At 34.7% G+C, this 27,072-nt stretch overlaps 1 protein-coding gene across 3 annotated transcripts in view; it reads right to left on the bottom strand.

Moving 5' to 3' along the window:
• LOC149804064 (carbohydrate sulfotransferase 15-like) overlaps positions 1 to 27,072 on the bottom strand; it is a 50,887-nt gene that overhangs the window by 5,318 nt on the left and 18,497 nt on the right. For 2 of the 3 annotated variants that reach the window (XM_089953922.1, XM_089953921.1), the window contains exons 4-6: positions 20,721 to 20,843; positions 19,077 to 19,233; positions 2,375 to 2,537 (exon numbers count right to left, since the gene is read on the bottom strand). In XM_089953922.1, the coding sequence (XP_089810048.1) occupies positions 2,375 to 2,537; positions 19,077 to 19,233; positions 20,721 to 20,843 (443 nt within the window). The remainder of the gene's footprint in view (positions 1 to 2,374; positions 2,538 to 19,076; positions 19,234 to 20,720; positions 20,844 to 27,072) is intronic. The other variant, XM_089953923.1, reaches the window with a different exon arrangement.

Below are 27,072 nucleotides of genomic sequence, written 5' to 3'. Positions count from 1 at the left end.
AGCGCATCACCTATTGAAATTGTTGAATTCGCTGAAACCACTCGGTAGCTACATAAGGTCGCTTTACACAAGGCTAGAAAAACACAACTTTATACAGAAAGTATTAGAACAATTTGGATTTGGATTAATTTTCCAAAATTGAACCAGAATCCTGTATAAAAATATATCTGCAAGGGTACAGGTTAACGGTGCTGTTACGGACAAATTTGAAATAAAGAGATCAGTGAGGCAAGGATGCCCACTGTCAATGATATTATATGTAATGGCAATTGAAATCCTAAGAATAAAAATACGAACTAACAAAAAGATTGAAGGAATAAAAATTCCAAATCTAAAAGAAGAATTCAAGATACTCCAACATGCTGATGATTGCACGAACTTTATTAAAGACCTCTTTTCGTTTAAACACCTAGTGAAGAAATATCAATCATTTGGAAAAGCCTGAGGGTCCAAAATTAACCATGATTAACAGGAAATTCTTAAAATAGGAAACTGTATAGTCAAACTTAAACCCTTTTGGAGATTTTGGCCAATAATCTAAATAAAAAGAAGGGGCCAAACTCGAGTCGGGAGAAATACAAATAAATTAATAAAGTATGGACCCTCACTCGAGTACAGCCCACCTCAGTTTAAGAAATAAATCATGCGAGGAGCGACACTCATAACCACGCGCACAAATCAATATGCTTTCTTTTTTGTTAATCATACATAGTACACCGCTCACTCGTCCAAATTCAAAATTTTGAAATAAAGTAAATTTTCTATTAATATCAAAGAAATGTTACTGAGAAAACTGGGGAAATTTGTCTAGTATTGCTGTCCCAACATGAAAACTATAGCACTCGCACAATATAGCAAATACACACATAGCAAATACGGGATTTAGGAGACCTCTAGCAAAGGTCACAAAAAGATCTAGGGGTGGGAATTCGAGCAAGGTGAAGGAAGCCTGGCTCGGATGAACAGCCCTATAGAAAACACTAGGGAAATTATAAATACCCCATAAAAATTTTAATCAAATAAATTTTTGATCGAAGTCCTTTTATAAAAATAAACAAACAACACACGTTTGGGGGACACACATACACATAAAACAACTTTTCCTTTTTTTCGGTTTTTGGGGAGAGGGCATCCGTCTGGTGCAGCTGGTCGCTACGTGTTATGACGTCAGCCTATCTGTTACAATGTCTGTTTCATTTGCCAATGAAAGCAATCGTTTATATTCGAGAGAGTTCAGCGTTTAGGCTAGTTCTTTCTTTTTCATGATTGATTACATCAAAATAATGACCATTACAAAACCTGCTGAGCTCAAATAATTTTTTGAACTTTCGAAGAAGAATAGCTACCCTCGGGCTTCTCCTGGGGGTTCTTATGATCTCTCGCGTTTACGAAAACCTAAGCTTTTCCGTTTGATCTGGAATGAATAGAGTTTGCTATTTGTTTCGTTTCTTCAAAATTTCGTGATTGTGGACTGGATTTATATGTGACAATTCCACATGAAATACATCTGATTGAAGAAGTGAGGGAGAAGCGTTTAGACAGCTGCAAATGTGTTTCTGTTTCTGTCATTGAATGTTTGAAATCATAATGTGGGAAAACTATGAAGTCTTTCATTTGCAATTATCAAAAAGACGCTATGGAATTTAATGCGTATTTCATTTTGAGTGCAGTAAGGAGGATGTAATTGCATTTATCATCGAAATTACAGTACAATTTCGAAATGTGTAATCAAGATTGACAACCTATTGCATGGCTCATGTAATTCGGATTTGCAGAACTAAGAAAGTACATTTTGAGGAAATTTAGGATGTAAAAGTGTAAGTATATATTTTTGGCTATTCTTATCACCAGCTAAAGAAGACGGTATATGACTTGTCACTTGCATGTTATTTGTAAGGACCCTTTCTTGCGTCTGTTGAATAATGTAGCTAGCCTAAATCCGAAACGTTGTTACACTGCGGAATGTGCCAAAGCAGCTGGTATGTGGCAGTCCACGAAGCTTCCGTTTTAGAAACAAATTTAAACAACAACATCGTAAAGCGCCTCTTCCGCGAGTGTTCATGATTTGTTTACATGTCAAAAGTACTGGCGTCTGCGTTCATTGTTCGTTTCCAATAGAAAGTAGTTAAGTTATGCAAGTGAATGCTATATGTGCATTGGCGCGCGAGTTCAGTATCAGATAATAGTGCACGATTCTGACAATGTAATGTTAACAGGGAAAAAATGAGCATATAATATGAATTTGTTATTCGACGCTGTACATTGGGTTCACTATAAATTTCAGAGGAAGAAGAATTGCCTTAAATCTTAAGTAACTTTTCTGAAAATGGTTTTAACTAGAATTACTGATTAAAGCAGAAGAAAATGACAGTACCTTATAAGTTTCCAGCGAACCATTGTAGGCGCATCCCCTCTCGGTAAAATATTGCCGGCAGTTCTCATGGTTCTTAATGGCTTTTAGTACGGCTTCATGGAAATCTGCCTTGGATAAATTATATCGCAGTATTTTGCCCTCATAGATGTAATCGGAGTAAACTCTGAGAACAGACCAAATAAAATAAAATGAATAATTCTGAAAACATTCGGCCGTCATATTGTCAACCCCATTGTCTTGTAAAATATGTTACTCAGTCATTGCAAACTCAGAATTACGGTCAATCGCAGATTTTGGTTCTGTCAGCGAGAAAATCATTACGTAATAATACACGGTCAGTTACATTCGTATATCTCATTGAGCAGCAAGGAGGGGGAAACCTACAACGTTCGGAACAATCCTTTTTTGCAAATAAAGCTTCCTACGAAAAAAATACAAATACAAGGTCAATAACGCCAAACCGAAGCCTCTAACCAACCGAAATTTTCTCTAATTGGGTTAGCTCATTTTGTTACTTTCCTTTTTTACGTTTGTGTTTTCAAATTTGTATGCCTGTTCGTTTACCCACCCAGACACGCAGTATTTGTCGTCACCCTCCCTGCTGTTCCAGTGTGGTGTAATTAAATCATTATTATATCAATAATGGAATCTCACACGGCTAACTAGCTCGACAGCGACAAGAGGTAATTAAGAAATATCTTCCAGTCTGTGATTCTGTCAAACAACAACTATAAGCGCGTTAGGATTCTCAGGTGGAATTTACAGAAGGCACAGAATAGTTATTTAAAACCAATTGTCGAACCAACAAATACAATTGTTACAGCAACTGAGGCGGCTCAAAAAGTTCTTGAGACATTACCTGTTGATACTGTTGGTCGTCTTCAAGCAGCTCAACCACCACCCCGGCAACCTCCTCAACCACAACCTCCTAAACCACAACCTCTGCCATGAGCTAGAACCAAGATAATATATAAATTTACAACCGAAGGTATTGCCGCTATCCATGATCCAGAACAAATAATTAATTTTGCTGCGTTTGGATATCGTGATAGAAATAAGTATGTAAAACCCGAATATGTTAAAACTCTAAAAGCTGCCGATTGGGTCAAGGATCTATATCGCGCCGATACTGATAAGCCGCTGATCAGATCTGAGCAGGATGTTAATCAGTTTTACATTTTTAACCAGACAGTAGGTGAGTATATTGAACGAAAAAGACAAAAAATGAGACAAAGAGAAGAAGAAATGAAGCAGCAACTTGAGAAAGCAGGATCAGAAAAAAATCAACCTTAAGAAAAATAAGAAAAAGGCAGACTCAACAACAAGTAAGAACAAAGATACAGATCCTGGCCCCACTGCCACTGGAAATGGTCATGCTATGAAGCAGAAGAAGAATTATATAAATTACAACATAAAGTAAAACAAAAACGTATACAAGACGTAGCAAAAGAAGTAGCAAAAGAAAACAAGAACGTCTTAAGAAGAAAATCGACGAGTATCTAGGACAACCAATAACAAAAGAAAAAACTGGAAGTGGTTTGTCCAACGGTGGCCTTGGTAAACTCTGTCCCAGTAATGTCCTTGCCGACGTTGATATACTAGAAATCCTCATTGGAGGAAAACGAGCTGGTAATAATCCCCCAGAAATAATTAATGAAGCAGCTGATATTTCTCAAAGATTATTTACAGGCGGCATCATGGACATTAATAGTTATCGGTCCCTCATCGATGAAGTCGTTGATGATTACAACAGTGATTAAGGGTATTGAATTAGATCTGTGACAATAACATAGTATGATCATACATAATGCTCAACGTAGACCTGTATTGGTCAGGGTGATAAATTCGTGATTACCAACATACAAAGCGATCTATGGAGATGGACTCAGTGATGTTGTTCAGGGTCTATTTAGAAGGATGGCCCCAAAAGCAATACCGATTGCAAAGCAAATGGAAATGAAAGCTATTGACGTTGTTCGTGATACAGGTATTTTGGTGTTGTTGGTGATTTTTCTAGCAAAACATTCACAGCAATCCAATCGAGGATAGACTAGCACGATTAATACGATGACATCCTCAGTCAGTAAAATTGCCTTGCATCGAAATTAGGCTTGCAAACGTTAGGAAAATAATAATTCAAGCTGCAAATAAAAACTAGCAGAATTGGCTGGTGTCCCCATGTCAGATAAAGAAAAAAATATAAAAGCTAGCCTGATAGCAGGAAGTGGACTTCGTGCTAGACGATAGCAAGTAAAATAAATATATTCAAACGTGTATCTGATCCCGCATTTGCCATGGATGCGCCAGTTCTCAGAGATGAATCTGTACGCGATTATCAATATTTTTCTTACGACGCACGTGTACTTAACGCACGAGGAAGAATTTAGCTGAAAGTTCAGGATACAAGTAGATATTTCCTGCCCGCTGAGGTATTCAATGAGATCGAAGGTAGACTTTTGAAGGCAGATGATACAGCGTACGGACTTTTAGATCGACCTGATTTTGTTAACAATGGTGTTGTGGCGTTATTTAACAGCGCCACATTCATGACTGACGGAACAAAATATTGAATCGTGTCTCAAAAATGTTGATGTCACGACGATACGATGTTTACTCGAGGTCAGCTGGTCCGTCAATGATGTTTGCAAAGGATACAACTGATCACCCCGAGAGCAGCAATATGAGACTGAATGCAGCCGGGGACGCAGTTGCATCAATGAATGACGATTGCAACGTAGGATTTGCCGCACATAGATCAATGTTAAATGAAGAAAATCTTTCATCTGTGATTCCACTATCACATATATTTTGATTCTGTAGAACTGTTAGAAAGGTTATATTTGGACCTAAACACCTCGTTGTACTTGTAAGAAAAGCCACCGAAATGATACAATCTGGCGACCCAACGCAGTTGATGCAGGTAAAGAAATACTAACAAAACTTTCGCTGTGGATGCCAGTAATGACTCCACCACTCGCCGAAGAACAACAGTTTCTTTCGTGGATCAATGTGGTAAATCAACATTATCGTGGTTGACAATGACAGACAGTATTTAAATTAATGCTGTCGGGTTATTCACATGGCAGATAGCATCACAGGAAGGGGTGTTAGCACGACAATATATATTCATTGCGTTTCAGGAAAATGCCAAAGTAGATTCGCAGGAACGAAATTCGATGGTGTTTGACACGCTTGGGGTTAACGAAGCTGCTTTCAGGATATATGGACATCAAGAATCTTCTGAAGAAGTTTTGTTACATTTTGATCAAAACCACGTTGCACGTGCTGATCATCGGTTGATGACATTTATGGGGCATGATCAAAATGTTGATTATGGTTTGCAGATATCTCAGCGGGATTTCACAACGCTGTATCCTATCTATTACTTTTCACTGGAACACTTGGATTTGTTCAGACAATCAGTAGTTGATATACACTTTAGAGCTCGTGTAGCTCGACTGCTCGCTGCTGGTTATAGAGGAATCGCTGTTATACTCTCAGATAAAACAATGCTGCTTGAAGGTGTTGGTCGACGAATGAGAGTTATTGATGCCCCAGTAGAAAACATGTAATTAAATCGCTCATGACAGTATAATGTTATATCATCATGTTAGTGTTATTCTAACTCCTGGTCAGATTAAAAGGCTACAATCAGAAGCAAATAGGAATTGTGGAATAAAAATATCACTAAAAAAAACAGAACTCAGGTGGTCCGAATAAACCATCATTGTCAAAACGTCAACTCAGGGGCTTCAGTGAAGCCAAACGATCAAAGACCGGTGTACGACTTAATCTTTCTGCGGGTGCTATTAAAGACATCGCTAAGACGGTGGTATATTTTCACTTCTTGCGTTGATAGCCGCTGAGGCCCAGCTGTTGGAAAAAGCAGCTGCATTTGGTGCTGTTGGAACTGCTGATGGGATGGCATTAAAGAAAGCAACAGGTCACGGAATAAAAACTTCCAAAAATAATGGAAAGGTCTGAGACTGCCAGGAACTTCCCATTTGTGGTACGGAAAAGGTCTAAGACTTCCCAGGACAATTCGTTGACGCTTCCTATGTTCAATTTTGATTTACTCTATGCCGCTAAAAATTAAACATCAAAACCTTCAAAGGTGTTTTTATGCCTGATCAATAACTAAAACAACCACATATCCAGGAAACTGGTATCATTAATCTCGATGGAAGTTCTGGTCCAGGTACTCGTTGGGTTGCATACGTGATTGATCCACGTAGACTTGTTTATTTCTATTCGTATGGACTCGCGCCATAAAATAATTTTTAAAATATGTAAGCAAGTAGCACAATATTCCTATCTGGCATTCAACATTACCAGGATAGACAATAACCGATCCGCTAATATGTGGCCGTGAAGTAATTGCTGTACTAGACGCTGTCTCAAACTCCCTAATACCACTTCATAACATCGTCCACGAGTATACCACGTTGTCCAACATTTTAAACAGGTCTTAGTTAATATGCAATGGTAGATATTTTTGGAAGATCTACTCTTAGTAAGACTCCGGGTAAAACCCAAGGTGATTTATCCAAATATGCAACTCTAAACGAGGTTGAAACTAAACACGCTGATCTTTTGAGTCTTGCAAATGTGGACCAAAATGAAGTCGTTGTTTTTCAGGATAAACAAGGACGATTAAAGGCAAGCAATATCCCGCTGACATATTTATTCTTAAAGTTCCAGATGCGACCGAAGATAACTTAGCCGTATTTACTAAGAACGGTAAACTAAAAATTCACATGAATCAGTCTTAACACTCATGGAAGAGATTACTAGACGTAAGAATTGGAGATATTATGTATGGCGAGCTCAACATGAGTAAAAATACAATTATTAATGTGAGAGAACCAAAATCAGACGATGATACGGCAAAGAAACGATACATATATAGCAAAAACGCCACTATCAGAACTGAGATTGATGATCGTTTATTATATGCAAGTGATTGAATGACTGGTTCTCTCAATATGGCTAATACTAAAATTACTAGTCTTGGAGAACCAGAATCAAACGATGACGCTGCAAGGGTGAAATACGTCGACAATAGCAACTTCCCGATGATGGCATCGTTAATGACAATCAGTGATGGAATGACCACGTTTAGATCTGAATTTTCTACTCACTTATAAGCGGTTGTAAATTTCCGTAGAAAAACAAATAAGATTATTTATGAAGTTTTCGAGAACCCAGCAGTCCTTGACATTAAGCTGTCCGAAATACAAAAGATCACCGACGGTGTAGTATAAACAGCAGCGTCTGGATCATCATTATGGTCACCACTCAATAAATCCATTAAACATCGCGCAGAGGTTACCGGTATATACAGGTTCTCAGTACTCGGTGTTACAAGATTTATAATATTTACCACAATTTCACGGCTTTATCCACTAACTGGATCTTCTGTATTTTAGTAGTACTAGAACAAAACGATGAGGTAACATTTTTGGTTGAACCCGAGAAAAAGCGCCCCCGTGTTGTACTGTTGGTGTCTTGAATTAATCGCTAAGTTACCACCCACTTAAAAAATAATGAATCAAAACCCAATACACGTAAAAGATTTCAGATACAAGCAAGTGCGTTCGTGGCATAAACAACTGAAAAACAGCATTGATACGCATACAGTAAAACAAAAATAAAAACAAATACCGCAGACGTGTCGTTGTTACTGACATAACTGTAAACTCTGCATCTGCTGTCATCGCTGGAACAGCAACGGTCATCAGCGCATTGTCAGCAACATATGTAATAGAACCAGTGATAGGAATCGGCATTGCAATTGTAACAGGAATTGCTGGTATTCTTAATATCATCGCAAAAATAAAATATCTACGTGCGCTTTTGATAAATTACACAAGTATATAATAAAATTACATACAGCGACGCTAGCATACTCGAAATTATCTTCGTTGATATCATCAGGTCTTAGCGACGGAATAATATTAGATACTGAGTTCACAGAAATGATTACAATTTACCACGAAGGTACAAATGTACCTTTGAGAATGACTATGTCAGAATCTACAAATGATTTGGAATCAGGATTTAACAAATAATAATAATAATGTCAATGTCAAAACTAATTACTACAACAGATCTAATAAAAGACTGTCAAAAACCACGATGATATAAGCAAGTTCAACCGATCCCGAGTTCAGCTATAGATTTCCAACTGCGATTCCAGCCAAAGAAATAGCACTAGCACAATTAGGAATGTATGATAGTTGGCCAAGTATTAGATCAAAATGATTTGGTGAATTACAAGTAAACAATTCACTGGTATTTTCGTATACAAATAAACAAGATGGAACACTAGATTGCCGAGTTGTTAATATACCTACAGGCATTTATCAAATCGAACAGATCGACGATGAGTTTCAGCGCAAAATCAAATCAAGAATCCTAAATAGATATCACTGTTCATGAACCAACGTTAAACATACAAGCTTAACTAACTTAAGTATATGGACAGCTCGACCCCAAGTTAAACCCCATGATTACTAAACGATATTCTAGCAGGTCCAGAGGGCACATATATAATCTAAATTCTATGGACAGCACAATACTAACTTAATTCTAAGGACGGCACAACACAAACGGGTTATTTTCTATGTTAAATATATATATATATATATATATATATATATATATATATATATATATATATATATATATATATATATATATATATATATATATATATGATCCTCCCCAAATTAACCTCGGGAGAGTACAAAAAGAGCATCACCACGTGGTGACATGGTGGGAAGGACAATACTTTGAAATCTAAAAGTAGCTCACACAACGGGCGTGGCTTATTCGCTGTTTGTATTTTTCTATATTTCTTAATTATTGTCTTTACAAAATCTAGAGAAAGCAAACAACATGACAGACTCAGAAAAATAAAGGTAATGTTTCTCAAAAACCCCAGCAAAAGCAAACAGATAAAAACAATAATTATTTCTAAGTGAAAGTAGTTGTAAAATACAAGCAAGATAATTATTTAATATTTCTACTCATCCCCTGACACAGTCAAGACAGAGTTATATCCCTTCGTCTTGCCAGACAATTACAACAAAATGGTCTGTGTCATTCTTACCTGGATCAGCACACTAATGATATGATTCTTGTTTTCCTGAATTTATCAAGGACGAAAATAAAAGTTGCAATTATCCTTCATCTAATTTCCACTGTTACAAACTACGCTACTCCACTGACAGCTAGTTGCCACTCACACAGTTCAGTTACATAATAACAGTTACGATGACACACACAAAAAATCGCGGCAGTCATATAATATTACGCAGTAAGAAGCGGGGCAACTGCTTAATAACTCTATCGGAAATGGATTTGTTTCACAGAGTTATCTACCTTCACAATTATTGCTGTGTCTATTACTGAATTATTATTTTTTGTTCGTATTTCTTCGAAAACGCCGTAGTATATTTTACCCGCGACGCGTTGTATCTTAGGAAGGTAAATATCGAAATATTTTTCAGCTACATTCATTGAATGAAATATTATTTCTTCACCAGTCTCAACTCGCACAGATTTAACTCTTCTTGTAATTTTTTGTATTTACAGGTTCCTCCAAATTTGTAATTTTGACTTTATGTAACAGCTCGTAAATTACACAAATAATTAATTTTCGGATTTGAATCATTAAGATCGATCACAAGACCATCTTCGATTAGTTCGTGGAAACACTCGTATACAAACATATGCAAATAATAATTTTCATTCTCCTCAGTATTGAATTTAGATTGTTTTAATCGACAGTTCCTGATTACACGATCACGAGATGCCTCATTATTCTTGATGATGGGATGTTTCAAAAATTTATTTTGCTCCAATTATATAATAATATATTTTTTTCTAAAAAATAATTGTGAAAAACTGGCGAGATAGTATTCGGCGTTTCTTATACCGGTAACGTTGTTACCGGTAACATTTTTTTAATAATAATATCGTTATAGTTCTATTTTACCATCACATTGCAGACACAACTGCGTTTCTCCTGCATATCCTTTGCTATATTTTAAACACGTGTTTGATCCTAGGCACTCTCATCACACACTTTGCATGAGGTATTCACATAATTCGTAAAGAGTAATAGAGCCGATCATTAACCATTTGCATTTCTTCTTTGCTTGAATCATATTGAATATATATATATATATATATATATATATATATATATATATATATATATATATATATATATATATACACTTAAATTTAATCATATATTTGTCCTAATTATAATATGGAGGAGTTTGAGAAATTATCTGTGATTAAACCCTCTTAAGCTTGATTCTTGACAGAATATCCCCTGGCTTGCCTAGGCGAGTTCAAGTTGATCCGACGAATAAAAACTATGATTGAAAGTTTTCATGGCAGAAGAAAGCTCATGCGTTGTCAACCTTCAGAATTTTACACAACGTTGATAAAAGTCGCCTCAATGCTAAATTGAACGACCAACGAGCAGCGACGATTATTAATTATCTCGACATTCAAAGATATTTTTTAGAATAAAATTTATTGCGAAAGCTGATGATACTTGGATTACCCGTGACAAACGTGACCCTGTTCTATAGCATTACACAGGAAATATTGTTACATTAATTAAAATTTCCAAACCAGGAATGCTGACTGGTATTGACAAACCATATTATGAACGAGCGTATCCTGTGACTGCAGTTATTGATGAGATATAGCCGCTGAATGATAAACCTAGCGTAAATTATCTCAAACCGATAAAACTTTCGACCCTGAATTGTGTAGCTGAGCAAGTTACAGAACATTTTACAAACGCGATACGCGGAAACGGTTTAACGCATTTACGACGTAATGAAATAAATTAGTTGCCAGAAACAGCTAAAGATACCGGAGCGTCCACCAAAGACGTCTCTGAACTAGAAAAGAACTTAAGATTTCCAATAATGGTAAAGGCATTAACCGGAGAGATTTTGTACGAATCGAAATATAAAAAATGGAGCTTCGATAGAGATTATCGATCAAAACGCACAAGCGTGGACTTCGGATATACCAATATTTCCACGAAATCGAACTGTTAAATTCTATGAGGTGATATGTTTGATTTTATCAGAAATATCAGTAAAAGCGATCATGTGTCCGTGCAGCTGTTTCAATGTTCCGCTGTTGGAAACTGATCAATTTGTACGACATAATGGAGATATTTATTGTACAGAATCTCTCCACGAAGAAAGAAAAAATCTTGCTCAGAAGGGTAATTCATAGTAACCAACACGGTTGGGATTTCTTGCAGACATACAACGCAGTTGTGTGAAATACGGACACGGCAGATTGTAGAACACTAAGTATGATTATAAGGATGTTATCACGGTTGATATGGTTGCATGTTATCTTGGAACTTTTCGTTGAATGGCAGAGTGTTCTGCATATTTTAAGAGATTTGGACATCAAACACACGAGATGATCAGAGTTGCGATAAACGGACCCTTACCAGATTTTGATTTAACTGGATTTGCCTGCATTGAGTAACTGATTTTGAGAATAAACTCGCGAACGATTTTGGCAGAAAAATAATTGGTAAATTTACGCAAAGAGGTTCATATGATCATAAACGACGTTGTACAAGATTAGGTTTAGACGATGATGAGTGAGATTTTATAAATGCTGATACAACGAAGAGAAACAGATGTATAAGTCGAAGTAGTGTTAAATTATCGGATGGAACCAAATTAGGTACAATTGTGAGTTACACTGATGGTGACTCACCACAGCATACTCATTTAAGATCTTCGAAGCTCGTGTACGTTTCGATAAATTTTATTATCGATGATAAACATATTTCCTGATACCGCAGTGAGAGTCGCCACAGATTCATTTTATATCAATAAAAAATACAGAATTGCTAGAACAATTGCATATAGGCGCTGATGCATCATTGGGCGAATGGAGAATAAAACGAGTAAAGATAGTTATTCTGAATCTGCCGACGCTGAATCTAAGGTAATATATTATAAAAATAAACAGATGTAAGATTGTCATCAGCACCATCGGTATATGATCCTGTGGTAGGGCATAAAACAGTTTATCTCAATGGAACCGGAGGTTCTGGTAAAACAACACGTGCGATCAACTTATTATGAAATTTTGATACGGCTGTTTTGACACATACACATAGGCTCGCTTATCACGGCTTCTTCCAATGGAAGGGTGATACATCAACTCCTGAACGAATGAGTGAGAACTATATTCCAAAGGTTATTATCTGGGATGAAATATGTACAGTGTCGCTGGAGACATTAAAAATATTTCTTGATTGGTTAGTGACTAAAAATACTGATGTTATCATGTGTGGTGATCATGGTCAACCACCCCTTTTGTTGGATCATCCCCACATGAATGGCTGACAAAGTTCGTAGATTATTTTGAGGAGATAAGTAATAATCATAGAGCGCTTGATCCAGAATTAAGAGAGCTTAAGGAATTAATTAGACCACAACCAGATAAAGTTCAATATGAAATAATGCGTGAGATAATTTCAGAAACTGTGATGAATGATTTTTGGAATTTATGGAGACCAGATGATTGATAGTTGCAAGTAGAAAGATAGTTCGTGGTACACTTCAACAACAATTATTTCTGTTACATAAAGTTTTCAAATTTACCTGTACCATTATGTTATCGACTAACAGATACTCGACGGCAAAATATCGACGTTGAAATTCCAGACTGCGGTAATAAACAAAATCTTGTGTTAAATGATGTTGGTATAGTTCCTGTGAGTGTTGTTGAGAGCGCGTTAACGATGGACGAAACTCAGTTGACTCTAGGATATACTATATCGATTCATTCGTCACAAGGATTAACTGTTTCGGATACTAATATTTGGAGTGTTGATGATCGTATTTAATGGTAAACTTTAGTATATGTCGCAGTGTCTGGAGTCAGAAAAATATCTCAGCTGTGGAGGGTTATCATAGATCAAGCTGCTAGCAATGGAGATGATATAGTAAGAAATGTTTTTAGCTATTTATAAACAATGTACAAAAATAAGCGCGACTTTGACCTCGACGCTGAATTTATCATGACGCTGAATCATCGACAGAATATTCATTGTGCAAGCTGTAACACGGTAATGTTGTGGCAATATTCAAATAACAATCCAAAACAGTTTGTCGTAGATAAAATTAATAGTAGTCTTGGTCCCACACGCGAAAATGTGATGTTGACCTGTCTTGAATGTAATCGACGTTGGGGCACCAGTTTACAAAAGTGAAGGCGGTGGTAACTGTGTGTCTTCAGGAAATACTTGTAATTGTTCGCGTACAATCCTCGCTGAAAAGCAATTGAATCTAGTCTGTAGATTGCAGATCTACCCGTGGATCTTACCATGCTGGAAATTGTATGTGTGGTCACACTCCAAATAGGATCAGTTGCTCTTTTTTACCACATTCAAGTTCACCAGGTTCATATAAATATCTTACAGTCACATTACCTAGTACTGGTTGTTTTGAGAAAGAATCACGTCATTGTACTGATGTATGTTTTTTGTGATTGCATTGGTAGGTTTCATAGAAAATTGCACGAGTAATTTCATTATTTTACCGCAGCTATTACACTTGGTAGTCTTGCAACCCATTCACGAGATCTCTTGTCTTTCTGAACTTTGGTCAGAGATATTTTCTGTGAATACTGATATCCAAATAACCGCTCAGCAATCGTTCGTTTAAATCGTTCAACAATTGCTTGATCGCGATGAATTGCGGTATGTCCTTGTCTGATTTTGACGTAATGTTTTTTCATCAGAGATGATACTGCACCAAGAAATTCATTGCCAGGATCAACCTGTAGCAACCGTGGCCAAAGTAGACCGCCACGTTGATAAATTCGTTCAAACGCAGATGCAACTTCAGTTGCTGTTTTATTTTATAATGTTTCTGCTTCTTTATACTTATTTGGAACGCCAATCAACGCGTATTTGTATATACGTGATTGACATCTACCAGTTTTAGTGGCATCGTGTGGCAAAAACAAAAAATCTGCTTCATGATCATCATTGGGCGTGCTGACATTTATTAATAATCTCGTAGTATACCATGATGTGATGCTGGACTAACAATCAAATCTAGCTCAGATATTTTCTCGAGGCTGACACAAAAACACAGACATGATTTATGTTACTCAGCGACATACGCAAATAACTAAAGTGATCAGAGATAACTGTAATATTTTAGTTGTGTTTAATGGAGTTGATACACATACTCTGCGAAACATTCATCAGACTTGGTTTTCAGGGGATATGGATGTGGTTAAGTTCAAAAATTTCTTTTCAAAAGCACAAGCTACCCCACTGGAATTTATCACGATAAATTTACATGATTCTCGGTCGCGATATCGTGTAGGTCTTGATAAAAGTTTCGGTTGAGACACAGCAGCAGGGAGGATGACGACAAATATTGAGTGTCCGGGTAAGTAAACAAACACGCATAAAAATTTGAAAACACAAACGTCAAAAATAAAGTAACAAAATGACCTAACCAAATTAGAGAAAATCTCGGTTGTTTAGAGGCTTCGGTTTGGTATTATTGACCTTGTATTTCTTTTCCGTAGGAAGTTTTATTTTCCAAAAGACTTGCTCCAAAAACGTTGTTCGGTTCACCGTCCCTGCTGCTCATGGTTTTGCGCGGTTCGACATCTAAAGAGTTGTTGCTTCCTATCAAATGCAAAATAAAACTGTCATGGTTCCATTATCTGACAATCAAGACTACTGAAATCTTATATTAAATTTATGTATATATCCTGATGATAGTTTTCGAAGACAATATTTATTTTGTATTTTCTTTGGACAATGATTATAAATAATATTTTTCTGTATCCGGAAAGATCAAGACTAATTTATTTATTTATTTATTTATTTATTTATTTATTTTATTGTTAATTTGTGGTTAGGGTAGGATGAGGGGTGATGTACATGCAATACTTTATTTATTTTTTCGGATATGTTAGAAGTTTTGCTCATTAAAAGGGTGGACTATGTCCTTATATTTTCTTTATACTTTAAAACATGTATGTTTCATCAGTACAAATCGTTCATTTGCAAATTCGTAGGGCTAATGAACAAAAACAGATGATACCACATAAATGAAAAACATTTAAGAGATCAGGGATACTGTTAAGAGATACTGCCAAAGCTACTTTGGAATTCATGGAACAAGTTCGAAAAAGAGACGGCATTAAAAGTTTAAGGACATTTTCGATTGTAAAAAATTTCATCACTGAAGGAAATTGCAAGTAACCAATGTAATTAATTTCACAAATGTAACGAAAAAAGTAAGAAAAGATACCTACTTACAAGGGACACGTAAAGGTACAAAGATAAATATTCGTACAATGTAAGTGTTTGGTATTGCATAGGTATTGTATAATTTATGCCACAATATAGGAAGGGAGATAACTGTATATTTACTTCTGTTATGCTTTTTAAGATTGCAACCGCACCATCACAGTAGATCTTTTTGTTCATTCACTCATTAGAGATCAAATATATGAATCGTATGCATTGCAATATATATATATATATATATATATATATATATATATATATATATATATATATATATATATATATATATATATATATATATATATATATATATATATATATATATATATATATATTTGTGTGTGTTGTTGTTGTTGTTGTTGTAGGGTTTAACGCCATTTTCAGCACAAGATAGGCGATACATAGCGGATAGACGTGAGACGGCCGTCATCCGTAACGGTGAGCGCTTTAGACCACCGGACCACTCGGAGCCCCTATGTGTGTGTGTGTGTGTGTGTGTGCCTATTGATATAACAATCTTGTACTAAATGTTTCCTATTTGATTTTGTTTTAAGTATATACATGTAAATCCAAATCTTCATATATACATGTTGTATGTATATACATGTTAATCCAAGTCTCCATATATACATGTTGTATGTGTGTACATGTAAATCCAAGTCTTCATATATACATGTTGTATTTGTATACATGTAAATCAAAGGCTTCATATATACATGTATGTGAATACATGTAAATCCAAGTCTTTATATATACACGTTATATTGTATGTGTATACATGTAAATCGAAGTCTGGATATATACATGTCGTATGTATATACATGTTAATCCAGGTCTCCATATATACATGTTGTATGTTTATACATTTAAATCCAAGTCTTCATATATACATGTATGTGTATACGTGTAAATCCAAGACTCCATATATACATATTGTATGTGTATACATGTAAATTCAGGTATCCATACATACATGTTGTATGTGTGTATACATGTAAATTCAAGCATCCATATATACATGTTGTATGTGTGTATACATATAATCTTATTTTCTAAATATACATGTTGATGGTGATACATGTAAATCCTAGAATATATATATATATATATATATATATATATATATATATATATATATATATATATATATATATATATATATATATATAGACGCACTTTTTTTAAAACGGTGTGTATTTTGTCTCTAAATACAACCAGACTGAGAAATAGGCACAAAAAGAGAAAAAAGGCGTGTTACAATTTGTTGGAAAGATCAAGTGTTCCATATAGTGTTTATAACATATTCATTTCACAGAATCATTTTGAAACTGAGTGAGGACATCGATGATTTTTTTTTATCTCAGATACAAGCACTGGCGCTGAATTTAAAATATTTTTTTTTTTAAAACGTGCTAAGAAGAATCAAAGATAAACAAAATGGAGATATGTTTTGCATTTGCCTTTGAAAAAAGTCCAAAAGTCCAAAGCGCTCAGGCTAGCAAGATACTAGTTTCGCACTGTTTGTTGTCAGTTTATTGCATATATATATATATATATATATATATATATATATATATATATATATATATATATATATAACATTAAAGCTGGATTTTAATAAAAAAGACGAAAATCTCATCTTTCAGTAGATACTTCACAATTAGGATATTAATTAGCATGAGAAAAGTTCTCTTCAAATGACACGTTTAGAAATATTTTAAAAATATGAATTCACAACCTTTACGTTATATTGATGATATCGATATTCGTATATATCACAGCTATAAGTCTCATCACTCCCGATATTACTCGTATATATCACATCTATAGGTCTGATCACTCCCGATAATATTCGTATATATCACAGCTATAAGTCTCATCACTCCCGATATTACTCGTATATATCACATCTATAGGTCTGATCACTCCCGATAATATTCGTATATATCACAGCTATAAGTCTCATCACTCCCGATATTACTCGTATATATCACATCTATAGGTCTGATCACTCCCGATAATATTCGTATATATCACAGCTATAAGTCTCATCACTCCCGATATTACTCGTATATATCACATCTATAGGTCTGATCACTCCCGATAATATTCGTATATATCACAGCTATAAGTCTCATCACTCCCGATATTACTCGTATATATCACATCTATAGGTCTGATCACTCCCGATATTACTCGTATTTATCACATTTAGAGGTCTGATCACTCTCGATATTACTCGTATATATCACAGATGTAGGTCTCATCAATACTAGATAATACTTGTATATATCACAGCTAAATCATCAAGCACACGCCAAATCAGCACGGGTACATACTATATTATGGTGTACTGAAGACGTCATCTTGACCCATGTGAATAGATCGTAAAGGTCTCACTGGATAGTTTCGTATTTTGACACCTACCTAATTTTTAAGGTAGAAGGCATGAACCTAATTATCACAAGTCTAGCATTTATAAATTCACGCAGAAGCTAAGTATGTAATGTGGTTGAGATTTACTTTGAGCTAGGTTGGGAAATGGGTTGGCTTGTTGGTGACTGCCTGTCACAGTCAGACGAGCATTGGAGATCAAATGCGTAACTTGGGCTGCAAATGAGCATCCAACTTGGCTTACGTATTTACATGTGTCTGCCACAGAGGTAAATATCTAAATATCTAGATGGTTGAGGGGTGATGAAAAGTATGCTAATTTGTTATAGTACTAGTGAACTTGATTCATGCATAAGGCACATACTGATCTTTTTAGCTCCCTTGTCACAGGAAAATATTCAAAATAGCTCTTTCCTGTCAAAAATGAATGTAAAAAAGAGGGGTTGGTGGCAGTGTTGGTTCAGTATAAAAGCAACCATTTGCATTAGTAATTAACCTGATTGCCACAGTCAAAATCTCACATGTATGCTTTCTTCAAAAATCATTAGTTTGTTTTTATTTGTATCTTCAGTGTAAAATGATACTGTCCAGTGAGACATAATTACGTTTATGCCGCATTCGGATCACCTCTGCTATTTATGCCTTGAATATATGATGGAGTAGTTATTTACGAACAACCATTCATTTTGTTCACCGAAATTTTCTTTACAAAAACATTTAAACAATTTATAAAGAAACCGCAATTTATTCGGACCACTTCAACTATTTGCACAATTGGATCGGTTGTACGAAAGATCGACAAGTTGTTAATGACAAAAGTCGATAAATTCGCAAATTTCTCGGTCAGTCCTGGTTTCGTAAATAACCAAATTGGTCCAAACAGAAGCTAATGCCACCTATCGGCATAAATTCGATGTATGAACCTAATGATTGACCTCGAAGTTGCAAGTTTCTTACCGTTCAACTGGATTTCTCATAACCACTATTAGCCTCGTGTCAGGCATCACGTGACGCAGAAAGTCGGCAGTAGTTATAACTGGTTCATTGCATCCCTGGTTGCCAGGCAACTGTGACCATCTCTTGTTGTCAAAAATAGTATCAACGGAAGCTTCACCTGGAACAGCATATATGCGTTTAACAATTTATGTTCCTGTTTGTGTGTGTGCACCGCACGCACGCACGCGCACGCACGCACGAATAAGGTTTTCTTGTCAAACTAATTAAAAACATGCTGAAGGAAAATTTACTATATTGTTCAGAAACCAGTGACGGTAATATTCATAGAGTATGATCAGTTTTGAAAGACATTTCAAAATAAATGAAATTCTTGCTTAAATGCTCAAGTTATCATCGTAGAAAAATATTCGAAATATTAAAAGTCAGAAAAACAATAAGTAATGGGAGTTGCTTTTAGACATCAGACAGACGTAAACTGAAACGATAATCAGTTTATTTACAGTGATTGACTACTGCTACAGTTACTACTACTGCTACTATTAATAATGTTACTACTACTACTATTACTACTGTTACTACTACTCCTGTTACTACAACTGTTACTACTGCTACTGTTACTACTACTACTACTGTTACTTCCTCAACTGTTGCTACTACTACTACTGTTACTACTACTACTATTCTACTATTACTACTGTTACTTCTGCAACTGTTACTACTACTACTACTACTGTTACTACTACAGCTACTACTGCAACTACTACCACTACTACTACTGTTAGTATTAATAATGTTCCTACTACAACTGTGACTACAACTACTACTGTTACTACTACTACTGTTACTACTACTACTGGTTACTGCTACTACTGTTACTACTACTACTACTGTTACTACTACAGCTACTACTGTAACTACTACCACTACTACTACTGTTAGTATTAATAATGTTCCTACTACAACTGTGACTACAACTACTACTGTTACTCCTACTGTTACTACTTCTACTACCACTGTTACTACTACTACTACTACAACTACTACTGTAACTACTACCACTACTACTACTGTTAGTATTAATAATGTTCATACTACAACTGTGACTACAACTACTACTGTTACTCCTACTGTTACTACTTCTACTACCACTGTTACTACTACTACTACTACTACTGTTAGTATTAATAATGCTCCTACTACAACTGTTACTACAACTACTACTGTTACTACTACTACTGGTTACTGCTACTACTGTTACTACTACTACTACTGTTACTACTACAACTACTACTGCAACTACTACCACTACTGCTACTGTTGCGGCTACTACTAGTAGTACGGTTGCAGTTACTAAATATAACGATATAGTTAAGAACAATGAGGAGATGGATGATGATGACAACGATGATGACGATGGTCTGACACAAATGAAAATAAAAAAGATCACGAGTAACACACTAGCAACTGCTAGTTACAAACAAATAAACACTACTACTACTACCACTACTACTACTACTACTACTACTACTAATAATAATAATAATAATATCAATGGTCACTGCAAGTACAATGCCAACGACGATGAATAAGAAGGACAAGAAGATGATGAAGATACACAGAGAATGAAGAAGAAGGAAGGCATACCCGTAATCAGATGATGATATGGAAATAAACGTGACTCGCACGTAGACGATGAAACAACATCCTGTATGATGTTAGCCGCCTCATCGAAATAACTGATGTAATGGTCCAAGCTCCGATTCTTATCTATAAATATATATTTTTTGTATTTAACGTAGATATAAAGAAACAAACAGTTTTTACTGCTGTAAAGATAACGCTAATGAATTGGTGACAAACATGCATTTTTATTACTTTCTACCATTTAGGTAGTTCATTCTCTTGCTGTTTCAAGAAAATATCATCTATGGAGTTTTTTGTTGTTGTTGTTATAGGATGAGAAATGCTGATTATGAATAACGTTACTTTAGCAACCACACGACTATTCGAAATAAACGGACCGATGATATGTTACCCAAAAGTACTTTGCTTGGTCGTGTATTTTATTAATTTATTCACTATGTCCGCACAGTTACCGGTTAAGATGCCGTTTTCACTCGCTTGACACAGAACATTTCATTTTAGATATAGTTCTGAATTCACATAATAAAAATTCTGCATACGATTGAAACAGTGTGATACGTATTGATACGGCATGTTTTAACTGAACTTTTTAAGGAAGAATTTGTTTAACTGTTAAAATAACAAGATGAATAACGCATAGGCCAAATGGAGTGTTCAAATAATTTTTAATACTTGTATTTTCGAGTTACATGGTCGTGTTCAAAAGTCGTCCTAAAATTATCAAGCGCAAAGATGTCATCCCAGATATTACATTTATACAATTTTTTTGAGCTAAAGGTGATATTAAATGGGTAATAATTTTAATATTGAATTTATGAAACGAGGTGAATAATTTTCAGTTTTTCGCAAGCAAAGTTTCAATAAATTGAATATTAAATCGTTACTCATTTGAGATCTTGGTTATCACATAGGTTTAATTCTAGTATAAAAAGTTTCAATACAAAGAAGAACGGACAAATTTAAGCATTCATCAAATTCCGGCTCAGACGCAAAACCTTTCAATTTGTTGCGCGTAAAAAGAATGTTTCATACTCTAGTTGAATCAATTTGAGAACCAGTAATATTCAAAAGTAATCTGTGTACACATTATAATTCAATGTCCTTCCAAATCAACAAAATATTTATTTCAAGACTAGAACTCCATTGGAAATTCTTGAGTGGCGTCACATTGTTCACTCGCTTTGAGCAGTTGACGCAACATATGCATGGATTTTGATGAGACTGTTTCTACCTAAAGTACGTTGATTCCAATAAAGTAGCATTCCAGTTGTTGGGTATTTGTCTGAAAGGGTAATTACTGGATTCAGAAATGTTACTGAATATAGACTATATAGGTGTTGCTGTGTATAAGAGTGATTCACGATTTATTGTTTTTTGAGAGGATATTTGCATTATATAATTTGGAAGAATGCTGTTCTTGAATAACTTACTCTCAGCTGGGAGGCCGACAGTTGTCGACATTCTTTCCAAAAGAGAGGTGAGTTCATTTTCTCCTATAGGTTGACATACAAAAAAAAACAAAAAAACAACGCATGTCCTGGTGATGAGGTACAATGTACTCATGTTCAAATTTTACATATGCATCCCCATCCCTCTATCTTTTCACATATACACTTAATTTCATTAGCAAACGATCCCATGTGGGAGAAATTGGTCATATTCCACTATACTTAACCTCGCCTTTCCCAACCCTGGAGCAATTTGAATGGAATGATGGCCGTCGAATTGTTGATAGTAATACTAAAAAAACCCAAAAGGTTCCAGAAGGCGAGGCAAGGAAATCTTCCACGGTCCTAGCCATTCAGTAATGATAATACTGTACAAGAATTTCGTTGGCTTATTTCAACCAATCAGATTCACATAAGGGGATATGTTAACATGCTGACATAACACAAAAAATAAACTGCATACACCGTATGTGAGGTGTACCAACTATGTGATAAATAGACCTTGATAAATAGACCTGTCAGAAACTGTAATTGTCCCTGATTGTACGTCAGAAGGACATGCATTAGGCTCCTTGACGATATACATTTAGTCTGTATATTGTGGATTGTACTGCCCCAAATGTTGCCTGTCAATCAATTATAAAAGGCGTTATATTTGCTGGTGCATCATAATGTATCTTTGCTTGACGTCATACTCAAATGAAACAATCTTTAATTATGCTAATATAATCGGAAGTTGAGACACTCTCTCAAATGTTCGTAATATTTGCAGAGCCCCCCTCCCCCAATAGAACGTGTGGTGTTTCCTTTATGATGTCACAGCTTCTCGGCCACTGTTAGGTAATGTACTAACAGTTAGGGCCTACTTTCTGATAGATACCCAGCCCTACCAAATTGTAAATTAAGATAAAAGAAATCAAATTTTGATCCTACTAAGCCCTATCACTTATAAACATTTCTTGTTTCAGTGGTATACATACATACATACATACATACATACATACATCCATACATCCATACATACATGCATGCATGCATGCATGCATACATACAAACATACATACATACATACATACATACATACATACATACATACATACATACATACATACATACAATACATACATACATACATATAGGTATATATCGTTCGAGACAGCTCAGTCCGTAAAAATGCCAATAATTCAGTAGTTTATTCTCTCGCTAATTTCATCACATTTTGTTTGACAGGTTGCGTTCTTATTTATTTTTAGATTAGTATACTTTAATGAGGTAAAATTGATACAACACTGTCACTGACTTATGATATCTTTAGGACAAACTGATACAACACTGTCACTGACTTATGGGGTCTTTATGACAAATTGATATGACGCAGTCAGTCACTTATCATGATTTTATGACAATTAGAGAGCAGCTGTAGTTCAACTGGTAGAACGTCAGAGCTCTTAATCCAAGGGTCACTTGTTCAATACCCAATAAGGCCAGCCATGTTTTGTTTCTTTGGCTGTGAATATTCAGGATATAACTAATAATGTGTTAAAAGTGCGGCTAAAACCAACAAAAACAAAGGAACTAAATCAACCATGATAAATCACTTCGCCCATTAAAACTTTCGATTCAAAGGCCAAAACTACTAAAGGGGACGAAGTTAAAACTATTGTTAAAATATTATATATATTAATTCCTTACAACAAAAAAATTCATTTTATCGTATTCCCCTAAAAAAAAAACGCATCAACTAAAGAAGGACTTTTTACCATGACCTTTTTTTAATGGGTAAATTTGCTTCAGATGAAGTATATACAGTGGATTCCTGTTAATTCGGATACATCTGGACTCGAACACTTTGTCCCAATTAAGCAGCTGCCCCAGTTATGCAGAGGAGTTCAAAATGTATACATGTAATTTGTCAATTAAGATCTGTCCCAAATAAATGGCTGCCCCGATTAAAAGATTTCCCATTTAACCGAAATCTACTGTACATATATATATATATATATATATATATATATATATATATATATATATATATATATATATATATATATATATATATATATATATATATATATATATATATACAGTTATGTTCAACTTGAATGTAATTAAAGACAAGATCATGCAATTTCAATTAATTTCGTAGTACATAGTATCCATTCATGACTTTGAAATTAAAACGTATGAAACTAGACAGATTTTAAACACAAGAATGATTATAATACTTCCATATGCATTTGAAAGAAATGTAAATGAGCAAAACTGTAATTGCGGCCTAAATACAGAGTTGTACGAAGTTTTCAATGACATTGAGTCATATTTAAAGAAGATAATCATTCTAAACCTACGACAGTCTGGTTCTGTGAAAAGGTCAATTATACTTCCAAATCAGATTCATAAACAGTTCCGCTCAAGAAGGTGAGCAAGTTTAGAATATACATTATTTGCCACAGATCGGACCTATTAACATAACAAACAGCGGCAAAATGAATAATGTGAGTAAAGCAGTTTATTCGATATCTAAAATACACAAATTTGAATAGGAATTAAGCAAAAAGAGAAGATAGATGTTTGCCATGATTTAATATTAACATTGCAAATAGACAGGTAACAACTGCCCTGTGGAAGCCTTACCTATATTTGCCTGAATGCATTTGAACAAAATATGTTTTCACTATGCAAGATCTGAAGACGCTAAATGTTTCTTTTATGCTGTGGAATATGGAATATGTGCTTAAAAATTCCAGATAATCGTATTTTTAGACCATCCAGATGCCAGTATGTTTATATATTTTTATATATATATATATATATATATATATATATATATATATATATATATATATATATATATATATATATATATATATATATATATATATATATATATATATGTGTGTGTGTGTGTGTGTGTGTGTGTGTATTGGTTTTGTTACATGTTCTGTAGATATAGAGCTTAACAGAAAATTATGAAAATGAATTCAATCAATCTGTAAATGCTTACACAACAGTCGAACTAAATATCATCGAACCGGTTAGAATAGCTACAACGGAACCAGATACCATATAAATATTTCCACTATTGTGGTCTTATTGACCATAATTACAGAAGATGTCAAATGTTGCAATTAATTATTTTGTATAGATTAGTATCGTAGCCAGTTAAAAGATATAATTAAGATAGTAATATTTATGTTGACAAGTGCATTCATATTGTCTTTATATATGAAAATGACGACAAAAAAGACTATGTAACTGCATTGGCAACACTATAAATATAATGTCCAAATAAGGTTCGGTTATAAAATTTAAAAAAATGTAACAAGCAATTTCATACACCGCATTATATTTTAGTGTGTTTGAAAGTATTATTGTATTGCAGGCAAATATTCTTTATCAACAATCTAACGTTATATGGAAAATAAATGACAGACACTTAGCATAATAATTCTGCACTTAACTAAAATCAATCCAAGTGAGATATAAACTACCTGAGGCACTGATTGTTTTGAAGTATTTTACGATGTATTGGGTAAAAGTGCAAAACCAGTGTACTAAGAATAAAAATGTTATGGAAAAGCAGTTTAAAGGATAGTCAGTTTTGTAGAGAGCAGTCTATGGAGCAGCTTGCTAAAATGTAAGGGAGTAATGAATTACAGAAGTAATGAAACATTATATAGATACGAAATCCAAAATATTTTAAGGAGAGTATTTACCAATTTGAAAATATGGGTTTGAAAGTTTTGAGAAAAAAAACAACACTTATACCATTCAAAGACAAGCTATATTCGGTTGGGATGATTCCAGCCTATCAAATGGTGAATCTCGGCATGTTACGCCATGGAAAATTTAATCTTCATACACTTGGAGGTCTTCATGAGTGCTATGTAAAGAAATAATCTAATGATGTATGACATTTGCGAGAAGTTCCTGATTATTATTACAGTGTTCATCTATTTGCACATGATGTACATTTAAACCAGGTGTAGAATTAGAACTTTCGACAGTCAGTGGAATATTCCTTTTGATTAAGAGCGGAATAGGAGGTGGAATCAGCATGACAATGTACATATGAACCAAATCAAATCATAAATACTACTTAGATAAAGACGGTATGATAATAAATGAAGGTGATGTTGAAGATCAACCATTTTGTACCAAGATAAAGCAAATTTTGTGTGATGGTGTAGAGTCGGTGTGGGATGTCTGGATTCATAATATTAAAACTTAACTAACGCAGCGGATGAAAACAATAAAATAAATATTAGAAAATCTCTTCGAAATAGTAGACAACTGTAATGCTTGTTTCATTTTAAAGACGAATTTGAGATTTAGTTAAACTAGTATGACAATTTTAAACAATACCGATTGCCTCGAAATAATTCCAGATGAAAATGATTTGTCTAAGTCACTGAAGAATTTGATAGATGCTAACAAAGTTACTAGACAAAAAAATCCAATTAACCAGACCAATCTACTGGGACTTCAGACTGTCAGAGTTAAAAGTGCAGCTAATGCAAGAATATTAATGCAAGCTCATAAACAAGAGTGAGACAGAAAAATTTTACAGTAACCTGAGAGATAACATCAAGTTCTATGGGACTAGTGACTCTCTGGATAAAAACGCACTTGGATTGCTACAAATTAATACAAAACTTTCTGGACATTAAAAGGAATGCTTTCAGTGGTGTTACTATTAAAGATGTATTCGAAATTTTATAATAAGCTCCACTTCATGAAAATAAAGACAAGAACAAAATTTGCAAAGGGATACACAATCTGTTATCAAAAATAATTTAGAATTAAATTCTAAATTTACGAGAGAAACAAAATTCAACAAAAATGAGAATCAATTAATCCAGAGTATGCCATCATGTGATACACAGCGTACAGATCAATGCAGC

This window comes from Sinohyriopsis cumingii, chromosome 3, assembly GCF_028554795.1.
Source record: "Sinohyriopsis cumingii isolate HCF-2022 chromosome 3, ASM2855479v2, whole genome shotgun sequence".
In the NCBI taxonomy this organism is placed as follows: Eukaryota; Metazoa; Mollusca; class Bivalvia; order Unionida; family Unionidae; genus Sinohyriopsis; species Sinohyriopsis cumingii.
Note: the sequence above shows the minus strand (reverse complement) of the source record. Positions and strands in the feature narration are given on the sequence as shown.